The sequence below is a fragment of the Anopheles coluzzii genome, chromosome 2 (genome assembly GCF_943734685.1).
Source record: "Anopheles coluzzii chromosome 2, AcolN3, whole genome shotgun sequence".
Lineage (NCBI taxonomy): Eukaryota > Metazoa > Arthropoda > Insecta > Diptera > Culicidae > Anopheles > Anopheles coluzzii.
Window position 1 is genome coordinate 31,652,986 of NC_064670.1, and position 14,538 is coordinate 31,667,523.

Consider the following 14,538-nt stretch of genomic DNA (forward strand, 5'->3'; position numbering starts at 1 on the left):
GAGCTTTCAGTCAGCCCCCTCAGCTGTGGCGATTCTGGCCGACATTGTGAGTGATCGAGATGGGGGAAGCCGTGGCTTTCGGATCTCGGGTGAACGGGTAGAGAAATAGAGAGACCCCAGCAAGTGGGAGAGCTTTGTGAGCGGCCGCTTTGTTTTTTGTTGTTACGCGAGAGCGAGAGAACGGGTATGCGAAAAATCAGGAAATGCGCGAACACAATTTAATCACCTTCTTGCCAGGAGAATTTACCAAGCGGATTGCAAATGAGTAAGGAAGTAAGGAGGTGGTAAATTACAGATACTTTTTTATGCTACTAGCAGCAAAAATAATACACACAAAAAGTTTATTTTTGCTCGAATTCATTACCAGCGTATATGATTTAAAATTGGCCGATCGCTGCTCAAAATGTTTACACTCCGAGAGAAGACCGAACGTTCGTGAGAGCGAATGTGCGCCATCTCGTGCACGATCCGGCCAGCCTATGGCGTACGTGACTTCTAGCTCTTCGGAAGGCACTATAGTCTCCCCCTTTGCCGTTGCCTTGAAAAACGTTCTCGACGGCCATGCATGGGGGTTCCAGATCCAGAACCCGGATCCCCATACCGCCGGAATAATGGCAGCAGTCAATGCGCCCGCCGGTGCTGTGAGACACAGTGAGCAGTTAACAGGGCCAAGAGTTAAAGCATCAGAGTATACGACCTTGAAGCCCAAACTTCCCTACGGAAGGCACATTAGAACGTACATGCTGTCCCGTGTGCGGTCGACTGGATTGTGAGTGGCGGTTCAATCGAGGATCGTCCCCGATCATTTTTCACTGGTAGTTAACACCCACAGGGAAACTACTTCCTCCCTTCACGTATGGCAAACGTGCGGAAGTGTGCATGGGCCGTTTGTTCCTAGATCCGCGTTCCGTTACACGTTCTGTTGATTCATCGAGTCGAACTGTCGGGTTCTATATTGGCGGAGGTGTTCAGCTACGTTTATCAACCCGTTCGATCTTCATCGTCTCTCAATCGTGCTGGCAGATGTACAGGGTTTTCCAGGGGTTCTCATCGTTGTGAGACCCTTCCTTGACTCTTTATAATGAGAAGTGAACTTCATATGATGGAAATTAGAATCTATGGCACCCTTTTTGGACAGGCTGCTTGGAAATTCCTATTGGATTTTTTCAACAAGGGTGTTGTAGAGACCAATTTCCATCATATGAAGTTCATTTCACGCAAAAAAGAGTCAAAAAAAGTGGCCCACAGCAATGAGAACTCCTGGAAAACCCTGTAATGGGCGTTACCAATATAAAGATAGATTATAGATAGCGCAGATATCTCAGCACGGTTGTCAGTGGTATCTTACTTCCATCAGGAGGGTAAACAAGACGTCATAGTGCTACATGGAGCTTAAAATAAAGCTATCTAGAGTTATGGCCAGAGTGACTTTAACTGTGATTAAATTAGTATCATTAAAAAACAAATAATTAATATTCAAAGGCAATTATTGAGCGGATATATTTATCAGTAAATTTGAATGAATATTGCGCACGACAGCAAGATACGGTAAGATACAGAATTGCACAATATCGTGTAATGGATTACAACCAAACGGGCTGTTATTTTAACAAACTCATGAATTTTAATGTCAGATAATCTCGAGTTTTGTTTTACACTGTTTGCATTTGATTAGCATCCTGGCAAGATCTTTGCCCGACGCACAGACGCCTTAGTTTCTAAGGCAAAAATCTTTAACTTGCAGAGAATCCTGCAAAAGAGAGATCTTTAAAATAGAACATTCGAGTATAGGGAATATGAATAACGTCCCAAACATGGGATAAGGCTTTAAAAAGAAATAATTGAAAATCTTCCAATAGGAGCGCATTTTTGTGACGATTTGATGTATATAAAATTATAATTAAAAGCCCTACAACTCTTGAATATTTAATCAATAATGAATGATGAAAAATCCAGCAACAATTATGTTTATGATTGAAGAATTGCTCTTAGCTTCATACGATCCTTACGTTCACCGTTTAGCAAGTTTTTTATATTGAGAACGCTGTTTCAGTGAGGTGTGTCTTATTAGCTTATATTTTATTCATAACTTTCATCAACCAGAATTCACTCTAATTAATTTGACATCTAACCAATATCGGAACAATTATTTGGAGCCGTGGTAAATCTAAAGAATAGACACCCAACGGATCAAACATTTTGAAATAATTATCATAAAAAAAAGAAAATTGCATGCAATAGAACTTATGGTATGTTATCCATAGAACAATCAATGTTGTGTTTCTTTCAACTGCTCTCATAATGATTCCAGTTCATAAAATCCAACCAAACGTTATCTTGTTTTGCGGCTATAAACGGACATGTTTTACACCAACCCTCCGACACACCGACACGCACCATCAGCTCTCCGAGTTGATGAAGCAACAACTGCCAAGAGTTCAAAACCATCGAACACCAGACACTCGCTTCATTAAGTGCGGCCATATAATCCCCGAAATTACAGGCACACAACACACGCCATACCGCACCGGTAGGCCGACTAATCCGTCCCGATCCGCCCGGTGCGATTGATGCGGCTTATCAAACCAACCCCAAAAGGTGCCCAATGTTAACCACCCACGGAAATCGGCTACCGATCAGCTTGCGGTCATCTGTGGCGCACACACACACACACACACACACAGATACAGAGAGGTCGCGATCGTCAATCATTTCCCTTTCCCGTCAAATCCACCGTCAAAAAAGTGTGGCCGGTATTTTGGGGCAGCAGTTCGCTTCCTACCGCAACGTACCGTCGGTTGACGCTTTCGCAATCGGCCAATCGGTGGCATTCTTGCGCCTGGTTCCTGGTACCGGCTAAAGGCCATTGCTCGGTCGAGGTCTGCCTACACTAATCCACTACACCTGGTGGTCTCGCTGTTGGTACCCCCGTTTTACCCGCATGTTCACCTGCCGTGCCCGCTACCATCGTCCAGTGTCAATCGTTAAGTCAGCACGAACATTTATCAAAAACACTTACCACCACCCACCCAAAACCGAGCGGTTCCGTACGGCTCGGAAGCCGTTTCAGTCCATAAACTTCGCCGGTCGGCTCTAAATTTCGATGTCAGCCCGAACCCGACACACGATCGCCTGTCAACCGCTCAGCACTCGCACTTGAGTGATCCGGTTCCGGTGACTTAACGACCGGTGGCTGGTTACCTTGATCCTGAAACCCCGCCAACGGATGCGTGACGTGCACGGGCGGAACAAGGAAGAACTGGCTGTCCGATATGCGGACGAGAATGTTCCCCGGTCCTCGCGCAAAGCGTACAACACCCTTCCCGGGCACCACGAGTCACCCACTGGGTCACAGAGGGTAAGGGGTGATTGTCTTCTGCCGGCCGTTATTAAAAACCCTTTCTCTTTGGCAGTCCCTTACGACGGCAAGTGGATAGCCTTGTGACCGATAAACCTGCCACAGTGCCCTCGTAAATACGGTTCCTTCGCGCAGCAGGAGGATAACGCGTCTTGCCTGACGTCTTGCCACCTTGGCCTTGGCGGTCGTTGCTCTGGGTGCCTGGGTTGGGTTTCGTGCGCCGTCCATACAATCACCGAAATCATGCTAACGTTTTACTAGAACGCAGGGACAGGGATTTCCCTTAGAACAGAACATAACGGCACGTCCCGTACAGCACCCAGCAGCCCTTAATTTGACGATCTGGCCCTGCGAGTAACAGGTTTTACGGCGTTTTAGTGACGGGTGACGTTCGTTCTCGCGCGCACTTTCAAGTTCGCTGCTCCACACGATCACCTTCTGCCACGTGCCCAGGCGCAAACGTGGTCGGGGGCCCTTTAGGCGGTGAGTCAAATTCGACGGGTTGCGCGCGCGATCGCGATTCCTCCGGTTGACCGATCTTGAACTTGAACGACGAACTCTCTGCTGCCGTCAACCGGTGCTCTGCTGCGTGCCGGCTCAACATTTACCGGTCGCCGCGATTTCGGCAGCGTGAGTGGAGGAAACGGCGAAAAAAAGGAGCCCAAAATAACAAAAGTTACAAACGGTCATGTCACATCATGAAGCATGCTGACGGAAGAAGAAGAGCAACAACAACCAATACAGCAAGCAACAAACTACTACAGCATTTGGCAACTGGTTTTAAGCTTTTTCGGGAGGGGGGTTGTGGTTTTTTTTTTGTTGGTTTTGCGAGGATAGTATGCAGGAGACCTTCAACCGCTCGACGCACATATGGACGCACACTGCGGAATTGTTTCTAAATGACCTATCATTTTTTAAACCACATTAAGGCAGACCGTTAGTCCGGATGTGGAGTATGTTTTGCGTTTCTAGGAAATGTAGCTCCTTCTTTTCATTGCTGTTCGGACATTATCATTGCGGCGTTGATATTAGGTCGTTATTTTTGACACTTTTGTTTTTATTGCTTATTACTTTCAAAGTTTTGCACTCCTCTTACTTCTTCTTACACTTCTGCTTTTATTATGTGCATCGCTTCCGTGTGTGCAAATCTGTGCTTAATGTTACCCATCTTTTAACACAAGCCCGGTTTAATAGGTCTCTTTTTTCGCTCTAAAAAATGTTTCTTTTGCTATTATTTGTTCTATTTCTTCTCAGTTTTAGTTTTCACTATTTGCTTCTTCTCACGTCTTGCACTGTTTTAATTGTTTATTTCTTACAAAGCTTATGAGTCTATTGTTTCCATATTTGCATTAGAAATAAATAGATTTGAATAATGACATTTCTAATCATCTTTCCTTTTTTATTCTTTTGTTTTCTCATATACTCTTCACTATTCTGTATTGTATTTGTTACTGATCATGTTTCTCTTTTGTTGTTACTTCTTACTTTTGTTTTATTATTTGCTACGTTTTTTAGAAGAGTTTTTTTACTTACGTTTGTGGGTGGAACGCAAGACTTGCCTTTGTTTTTCTTCTTTATATTTAATATTTACTATTGCACGCTTCCATTGCTACTTCTTACACCTATGATTTTATTGTTCTAAAAGTGTTATATTGCTAACCATACTTTTACTTTGTCCTCCTTCTCTGTATTCATGTATTCAACTGTTCAAATAATTTGGCGTCGGCTAATCATGCTCACTTAACCACTTAGCCGAAAAAGAAAGCTTATTATAATACCTCATTATCCACTCCAAATATTGTTCAATAATTATGCATGCAGCCTCAAAATAACCTTCCCACAAAACTAACCAACCCTAAAGTAAATCAGAACCGCTGACCTTCGCTTGCAAATCACTTTTTGTTTCGCTGAACTTGGCCAAAATAAACGCATCATTTGCAGCACTTAGGCGATAAAACGCCCGCCGCAATCTGTAACCTTCTTGTGCTGTGGTTGCTAAAGCAGCAGCAGCAGCAGCAGCAAAAAAGCGCTGCTAACCACCACACTTTAACACTCCACTCAGGCGGCCCCGACTTGAATGAATGCATAATGCGCAGATTTATCAGCACATGTTAGCTGATTGTTTTAGCAAATCCCGCGCTATGCGCTACGCAAACATTCGTTCGGCCAATCGTTGCCGTTACCGGGCAAATCGTTAATGTTAATATGCACGGTGGAGCCCCCTCGCCCATGGAGTTGAACCACTTTTCCGCTCCCAGCAGCCCACTTCGCCGTTACAGTTAGTGAAGTCGGTAGACAGTCCGAAGCGGCAGTCCAAGCCTCGCATCGCCAAATCATCCGTCAATCATCTGGCACCTAAAAATGGGCCATCCTCCCATCCACTCGACTCCCCTCCCGGCCACCCCTGCGGGTCAAGATACTATCGGTCACGAAATGCCTTCTCAGCTAGTTAGCAAAACGTTTTCCTTAACGCTAGCATAAATACCCACACACACACACACACACACACACACACTCAACGTTTTCCCAGCATATTTCCCCGTTTGTTTGCAGGGGAGGCCGCCACCGTCAGGCTCATGCTAGCCGTTGATTGTTATCTCTGCCCGAGCTACACGATACGATTTGCGCTCCGTCCGGCGGTCCGATGCGGGCTTGAACGTTGCCCCACTTCCCCTTCCACCTGTCGTCCCCGCGCGAGCCCATACGCCAACGTGCCCTCGGTGCACGCGAGGTCATTGGGTTACAGTGCGACCCCAAACCAAATGCGGCATGATTTCGCAACGAATCTCGGAAGTGGCTGCAACGCCGCTAGGGGAGAACCGAGAACGTCCATTCACTCACGTACACACAGGTGGTGCGCGAGACAATGACCGAAATCAAGTGCATCTCATTAGATTTGTTACGGATTTGTGCGTCAGCCGGTCCCGGTCGTTGTGGTGTCGAGGCCGCATCAGAACGCCCGAGAAGCATTTGCCGGTGTGTGTGTGTGTGTGTGTCTGTGGAATCAATTAACGGATGCTGCCCGGACCGTCCCCGATTGATCGGTGTATTCTTTGCGGAAATCATACCAAGGCCACCGGGTGGCCACCGCGAATGTTCAATGAACCTTCCATGTCCTCCGTCCGGACCGTACGTACACATCTCCGGTCCGTTTCAAGGTAAAGATCACGATCATGGAGAATTCAAACGTCACTCGATCGATCGCATTGCTCATGTATGTGTGTGTGTGTGTGTGTACGGCTTTAATTGGCCACGGTTCGTTCTGGTGCACCCGTCCTGCACTGATTGGGCTCGTTGCGGCGAACGGCATCCATTCTCCCTTTCTTCTGGCTTCTGGCGAGGCCTCGCCGGGCATTACAATCGCTGCACCGAAGAACCGACCGGCGTACGCGAAAGGCGCTTGTCGGGGGTCTCTGATTGGACAAGGACGCAGTCGCCCGCCGCCGTGGTGCTCGCCGTGGATCCTCGAGAAGGGCAGACAGGTTCTAGCGACGTGCTGGAATTCGCTAAACACCGATCGGCCGCCGGCGGTTGCTGACTCACTGCAGGTCTCCCCCACCTGTAATCGACACGGAGCTGACATTGCACTTGAAATTCTACCACCAGTGGACCGTTCAAGTGGTGCACTCAACCGTTGCATCGCGCGCGCCTAGTCCTATCGTTGGCATTTGGAAGCTCCCTGACGAGCTGGTCCACCTGGCTGCCGCTTTCAGACGCGCCTAATCGATGGTGCGCCTGTGAGAATTGTGGTGTCTATCATTGCTACAGACGCTTTGCCTATCGATCGTGTCCGACCGGCAACGGCAAGATCGATCACCCTCGATCGCTCCCCCAGTGCTGGGTGAGTTATGAAGCTTTTCCGCTCATAAAAATCACACCGCACGTTGCGTTTTCCTGCAGTGCAATGGTGTGGTGAGGTTCGAGAGCGGCAACGGCTAGCCAAGGTGAGGTTTGGCCGACGGTATGAGTAGAGAAATACCAAAACTCTGCTACAACCGGATGGAGAGATTGTGCAATTGCTTCATCGGAACCGCCTTCGTCCGTAGTGACCCTCTGCAATCGAACGCGTCCATCAAAAAACGACCAATAAACGTGTGACCAGCCCCGCGATCGGTTCTGATCCGCTGCATCTCGTCCAACACATTCCAAATAATCTTTTTTTCAATCAAAAAGGGGCCTTACGTTCTTTGGTGATGAAAGTGCGTCACCGCTTTGGCATTTAAAGTTTAGGCATTCTGACTTCACACTACCGCGCGCGTGCTGCAATCGAACAGAAAGATCGCGTGCAAACCCTCGCTACAGCTCTCCGTCGGTGACAAAACCGGCTCCTTGACCCTCCAAACAGCAACGGCACGAACCGGTACACGCAAAACCTCTCGTACCCGTCTCGCCAGTCATTAGCCACGACGCGCAGATCGCAAGGATTCACTAGTCGGAAATGGCCTTCCGCACAGGCGCACATGATGCGCACGCTCGAAAAAAAAAACAAGATCACACTCTGGCTCGGTGGCCTTCGCCGTGGCTACCGCTCCTCCTTGGCAACATGTTGGTGAGGGAGGCGAGGGGGTTACTACTTTATCTCGACACTTCACGAGCAGGCTTAATGATCGATCCTAACCACACTAACGATTGCACGCAGCGCTTGTGTGGCGCGCTGCATGATCGTCGGCTTAATTACTCCCTAAAACATACGCGCATACGCACGTGCGCATGGCAAACCGCAGCGATGACAACACCGTGCCCTGTCCCCGCTTAAACACTACGGCTTGCAGTGGCGGGCTAAATTGTGCATTTCCGGCATACCAGGATTGGTTGGGTGCTGGTTTACCGGGCACAATCTCCCCTACAATAGAGCCTGATCGCGATCGAGATCGATTACCTGTCATACGCCTTCAATCAACCGTTATTAAACGACAGTGCGAAGGGCTCAGTCCACCCTTTACCCCGCGTCCCGAGCTGGGTTGGTAAATTATTTCATCTCATTAATCACCCAAAGTAGCAAACGGCTTCAACCGTTCCATTCTAACCACCCGGACCCGGACCTCCCTGCCTACCGCTGCGCTACCGGCGCCGCGGTCTGTCCGCTGTGGTCGCGAGGTCGAGATGAAAAGATCTAAAACTGACCGCAAAACCAATTAAACTCGAAGGTAATGGGCCGGATCGAGGAGCGAAGGGCGGCACGCGCTACGCCACGGTACGGTTATGTGGGATTATAAGGGCAGGAGGAGATGGCGGCTGCCGTTACCGTTTGTCGCGTGGTAGCCAGTGTCTCGCTCGGTGCATGCAAAGGCTACTGCCGTTCGGAACGCTGCACATGGAAGGACAGCGCCATGTGAACGGAAGGAGGCAGGGGGTGCAGACACCACGTCGGCAGCGGGTTCGACCCGTGTTACACTCGAATGACTCCGGCAAACGTATCGGATTGCTGATTTTCGGATCGGTGGACAGATTTCTATTACGGCTAGCAGGCGGAGGGGGTTATTGAATTGAATATCGATCATTGGTGCAAATGTAACGGTCAGCAGTGCTGCTTGTAACTGTTTCGTTTATTCGCCACAAGCGACGAACCCATTAGCGTTGTTTACATTTGATTTAATGTAAAAGGCATATTAAAGATTATTTTACCTCTGCTGTTTGTGTGTTGCATTGTTTCAGTAAGAATAAAATTGAATGTTAATCACGCGAATCCATTTTTAAAACGATTCTTCGATATGTTTGCGTTCCAAGCATGCATTTTGGAAAGACCGTGCTATCTTACCGGAATGTGTTAAAGTGTTGTTAGAAGCTATAGAAAAAGGCACAGCAAAACTTATCTGTTCGCCTTTGCCGGTAAGAGTATTTTTTGTGCATTTAAATGCTTATTTGTTGAGCAAAAATTATTGGTAACCTGCTTAATGCTAATTATTGCCATGCATCCTATTGCACTAATGATTGCTCGCTTTGCTCACTTTACGTCGCACCCTTTGTCTTTTTTATCCGCCGTTTTCAATGCAATTTATAAAGGCACCAATTGTATGCCGGCTACCGCGTCGGCCAGCGCACCACTGTTCGGTCGGCTCCACTTTTCGCCCATGCACTTGATTGCAATCTCCAGCAGCTTTCTCCCGGCCTCACACCAGCGAGCTTCGCCGTCTCTGCCCACCGCGGCCCGCCTATCGACGAGCAAGCCCAGATCCCGTCCTTCGGCTCGCTGACGGCATACGTAGCCCGCCAGGTCGATTTCGCTGCGAGATTCCTTCTCCGCCAGCACGGGTTCGCCGGTTACCGTTTCCGCAACCACGATGCCGAACGCAAAAATGTCCAACGCTGGCGACACGTCGCCCCGCACCGCCTCCGGTGCCATGTACGCGTTCGTGCCGATAATGCTCGTGGTGGTGCGCGAGCTGGTGCGCTTGATCAGCCCAAAGTCGCACAGCTTTGCGACCGGCCCGTCCAGCAAAATGTTTGCCGACTTCACATCGCGGTGAATGATTTTGGCTCGCTCGTGAAGGAATGCTACCGCATTGGCGATGTCCTTTAGGTACTGTAGACGAACGGTGGCCCCCATCTGTCGCAGGCCCGTTCGGACGAGTGATAAAGCTGCCTCCAAATTGCCATCCTTCAGATATTCGTACACCAAACACAGCTGAGGCCCATCGGAGCTCGAGCCCAGCAGGCTGACCACATTCGGGTGCGAATGTTTCGAGAGAATGTCTAGCTCTAGGTGAAATTTTTCCCGAAATTTGTACTTGTCGGGATCGAGCCGCTTGACCGCGGCCACGGGAATGGATGGCGCGAGATTGAGCGCTAAAAATACTGCTCCGAATCCTCCCGCACCGAGCGAGCGCCCGTTGGGTGCGGCAAGATTGCCGTTGGTATAGGGCGCCACGTTGAATCCGTCCGTGACCTCGCGAAGATGGTCGTATGCGTATACCGCTACTACTGGGGACGTGGAAAACTTTATGAAATCGCTAACGGACTCGCTCACTTGCGGCACGATCGCTGAAGAGCTGCTTTCGCTACCGAGCGTATCGGAGGTGCTGCCGTCCGAGCCAAGCATCGATAGCATTGGAATACTGTCATGTGTGTTGTTTGTGCTGTTGGATTGCGTTTGATGTACGTCGGATGAATCGCCCAGCAACGCCGACAAGGCCGGAATGTCTTCGCGGTGTTCTACGGGAGCTCCATTGTCTTCCTTACTGTCGCTATCTTGTCGGCCAAAGATGGATAGTTCAGGAACCTGCGGTCCGTTCACTTCCTTTCGTTCGCTCTCATCTCGGCCAAAGATGGATAGTTCGGGAACCTGAGGTCCGTTCACTTCCTTTCGTTCACTCTCCTCTCGGCCAAAGATGGATAGTTCGGGAACCTGCGGTCCGTTCACTTCCTTTCGTTCGCTCTCCTCTCGACCAAATATTGAAAGATCGGGAATCTGCGGTCCGTTGATTTCCTTGCTCGCACAGTCATAGTTGCGATTGTTTTGCAGCTTGGATGATTCCGGCTGACCAGACGTTATGCCCAGTGCCGAAATCATTGGCAGTCCGTTCGATGACAGCGGACCATCCGGAGTAGCTTCTGCGGGTGGTGCTTTCGCTGCCGCTTTGCTTGGCCTCGAAGGTCCAGGCAGCTGGTCTGGATAGCGATCCATCATTAATGGGTTTCGTATGTCGGACGAATCGGAACCCGATTTTGTATTGTTGTTGCTGGACGAAAACACTGGCAGCTCGCCATCCACGTTCACCGACGATTTATCCTTAATTTCGACCCGCTTCGTCGGTCCCAATTTGTCGTAATAGTCCCTGTTGTTGCCGATCGTGATCGATTCCACATGGTGCAGCAGGATGGTGCTGCTCGGGTAGCTGATACCGTTGAGCAGTGATTCCGTCTGATGATCTTCCGGCAGCGTCACGTCAATCGGTGCCCCCGGGCCGTCCTTGGGCCGGGCGGGAGGTTGTTCCTTCAGCAGTGTGGTTAAATATTCGGCCGCCCGTATCTGGTTTGCGCGCACCAGCAGCTTCAGCAAATGATCGACGGTCGGGCGCACCTGGCCGGATATACCCCACTCTTCCAGCAGCAGCTTGGAGGGAGACAAGTTGCGTTTCTGGCTTTCGGTTTCGAGTATGCTGGAATCAAATAATGGCTACCATAAGCGCAGTCACCTTTGGCAGGCTGCTCATAGCACGGTGTGACTCACCTTTCGTTCAATCCGGTGTACTTGAGCGGGTAGTACGGGTCTTCCTTCAACAGGTCGTCCAGGTTCCGCGGTATCAGGTACAGGAAGTCACGCCAACCTTCGCTGGTGTCCAGGATGTGCGCCAACGTTTCCAGGTGGAACGCCATGTGACGAATTTCCATGTTGCGGTGCATGGTTTGCGCAAATCATCAGCTGAGCGGGACGGTCGCGCGAAATGTTGTTTTGGTTGGGCAATATTTATGTTTCTCTCCACCACCACCCCCCTTCCCCTACCCCACGCCCCTTGCAATGTGTCACAACTGACAGTTCGCGACGTGTCAGTGATGACAGTTTGGAAATGCGAGAACGAGTTTTTTTTTCCCTCTTCTCAGTTTGCGTATGCCTTGTGTTTTTTCCGGAGCAAATCGCGGAAACCGGGAACGGAATAAACAAATGTGTAATTTGCCTGGCAAGTGAAAGACTGTCCACCGGCACCAACGGAACGCAACTGCACAACTCGACCGACACCGACCGGACCCGGCCCGCCGATGGAGCGCAATCACCACGAGGACCAGTGCAATGAGATCGAAGCGCTCGATTCGATCTACTGCGGCGAGCTGGAGGTGCTGGAGACGGAACCGCACAAGTTCCGATTGCCGATCGCCACCACCGAGTACGATCCGGAGGTGGAAACGGAAGGCCTCTCCTGCAAGCTCCTGTTCACGTACACAGCGAAATATCCCGACACAGCGCCGCTGGTGGAAATCGAGGAGCCGTCCAACTTCCACGACGGCTACGAGGAGGAGCTGCTGGAACACATACACAAAACGATCGAGGAGAACCTCGGCATCGAGATGATCTTTTCGCTCGTGTCGTCCGCCCAGGAGTGGCTGAACGTGAAGTACGACGAGCTGAAGAATGCGGCCGAAACGGCCAAGGAAGAGGCGAAGCGAAAGGTCGAGGAGGAGGAGATGAAAAAGTTCGAGGGAACGCGCGTCACGGTGGAGTCGTTCATGGCGTGGAAACTCAAGTTCGAGCAGGACATGGGCATTACGGAGCGGAAGGAGAAGGTGGCGGCGGAAGCCCGCAAGCTCACCGGCCGGGAACTGTTCCTCAGCGACAATACGCTCAACGAGTCCGATCTGAAGTTCCTGATGGATGCCGGGGAATCGATCGAGAGTGTGCGCATCGATGAGTCGCTCTTTCAAAACATTGATGATCTTGATCTGGACGACTCGGACGACGAGAACGACGAGGACTACGTGCCCGAGTAGCGGGCGCGGGGGGCGAAGGCGAAGTGGTGTGTTCCGGATTGCGGAGAGGCGGGTGTGTTTGCTTGTTGCTTGAAAAGACTGTAAACTGCCGAAATACAGTGAACGTTATACCTTACACGGTTTGTTTGAGGTTTATTGTACGATTTGGAGGGAGGGACGTCCCCTCCCCACCACGGGACAAGGAATCGATCGCTGTGCTAGAGTAGCTTCCGTCTGTGTGTTTAGTCCTTAATTTCCGTAATCGTGGCCGTGCGCATCGTGGGCTCGAGGTCGTCTAAATCCACGTCCGAGTCACTGTCGTCGCCATTTTTGGTGCTGGCCTGCTTGTTCGCATCTTCCTTCTGTTGCTCGGCCTTCTTTTCGCGCGGGAAATCCAGCTTGGCCCACGTGCCAGGTTCCGCTTTAATCAGCGTTATTTCCACTTTCGTACCGAACATCTGCACCTTACACTGTGTGACATCGATGACCTGCACAAAACGGATACATCACACGTTAGTTGCCGCTTGTTTCCTTTACCCCCACAGTTCTCTTTACACTTACCCCGCGCAGCTCCATGTCCACATTGTACTGGTTTCCATCCTGTTGGGGGAACACCAAACAAATCGCTAATCGAATCGGATTCACGCGCACGTAGCTTTTCGCGTAATGGTAGTTCTTTGCGTACACCGTAACCACCACGGTCGTCGCAGTTTGGTGCCAATCCAACCGACACTTGATCGCTTTCGACTCGTCCTCCTCGCTGACCCACAGGTGTTTGCCCGTCTCGCAACCGGCCTGGTTCATGAACGCGGTGAAATCGGACGTTTTCCGCTGACAGCAGGACCAAAACTTCATGCCCTCGTGAAAGATCGGCACACCCGGATGGTACACGCACGGCTTGTCGCTCGTCTTGGCGTCCTCGTACGTGCAGCTGCATCCACCGTGCTTGCACACGGTGCCAGCTTCAATGGCGGCCGCATCGGTGGGGCTCTTCCTCTTCACGGCGGTCTGGGGCATTTCGTCAATCTGCTTGCGGAAAGCAGGCGCCACCCACGGATCGAGCGAGGTTAAAGCTGTCTCGAACGGTGGACGCTCCATGGACGGGCGTATCGGTTCTCGTATTTTCACCTCTGTCGGGGCCGGTTCTTCCGCGAGCACGGTGTCCTCTTTGCGCTTTTCCGGCTCCGGTGGCTTCTCGTTCGAATGCAGTCCCTGCGTACAGCCCTTGATGTTGAGAAACTCGGTAAAGTCCACACTTTTCTTGTTGCAGCACGTCCATCCTTTGTAGGCATCGTGGAAAAATGGCACTCCCGGATGGTGAACGCAATCTAAGGCAAGGGGGGAGTAAATTTATAAAAATTGAATGAAAACGGTCGGCAGATTTGTGTGAGGAATGTTAAAAAATAGGCAAATACCTTCAGTATTGTTTTGTGGGTCAAAACTTTGACCACATCCTCTGTTGTAGCAGACCACCTTGGTCATAGTTTTTTTTTTTCTTGTAACTTCTCCTGCGTGTTTTTCAGGGCAAGATTTTTACCGTTTATGGTAAGCGGGAGATACACGCTCGGATGCCTGAATCGATGGTTTTCTTCACTCTGTATCAAAATGAATGGATATTTTATCCGTGTCCCAGCTAAAACGGTGCGAATGTTCGAGAAACTGCGAGAAGTTGCGTGCATGCAAAACTATTTTCTGCCGCTATTTTTTTTTTGTCCTGTTTGCTGCCCAGAACGGCACGGTTTCGGTGGTGACAGTTGTGATCAACACAAAGCTGCCAG

The 14,538-nt window shown here is 50.2% G+C and overlaps 3 protein-coding genes across 4 annotated transcripts; 1 reads left to right on the plus strand and 2 right to left on the minus strand.

Moving 5' to 3' along the window:
• Nucleotides 1-8,864: 8,864 nt before the first annotated feature.
• On the minus strand, nt 8,865-11,789 carry LOC120951687 (protein Tube). 2 transcript variants are annotated; one of them, XM_049610965.1, is made up of 3 exons: nt 11,529-11,789; nt 10,704-11,457; nt 8,865-10,640 (listed from the first exon to the last, which is right to left on the minus strand). In XM_049610965.1, the coding sequence occupies exons 1-3, from the start codon at nt 11,699-11,701 to the stop codon at nt 9,354-9,356; spliced, it is 2,214 nt and encodes a 737-aa protein (XP_049466922.1). In that variant the 5' UTR covers nt 11,702-11,789; the 3' UTR covers nt 8,865-9,353. The 2 variants fall into 2 exon arrangements, with proteins under 2 accessions (XP_049466922.1, XP_040226449.2); XM_040370515.2 differs by having other exon boundaries at nt 8,865-11,457.
• A 72-nt stretch (nt 11,790-11,861) lies between these two features.
• Nucleotides 11,862-12,896, plus strand: LOC120950668 (RWD domain-containing protein 1). Its single transcript, XM_040368893.2, has one exon. The coding sequence runs from the start codon at nt 12,056-12,058 to the stop codon at nt 12,779-12,781; it is 726 nt and encodes a 241-aa protein (XP_040224827.1). The 5' UTR covers nt 11,862-12,055; the 3' UTR covers nt 12,782-12,896.
• On the minus strand, nt 12,876-14,508 carry LOC120950667 (cysteine and histidine-rich domain-containing protein morgana). The gene is made up of 3 exons (XM_040368891.2): nt 14,176-14,508; nt 13,322-14,088; nt 12,876-13,248 (listed from the first exon to the last, which is right to left on the minus strand). Exons 1-3 carry the CDS (start codon nt 14,240-14,242, stop codon nt 13,003-13,005), a joined length of 1,080 nt encoding a protein of 359 aa, XP_040224825.2. The 5' UTR covers nt 14,243-14,508; the 3' UTR covers nt 12,876-13,002.
• Nucleotides 14,509-14,538: the final 30 nt, after the last annotated feature.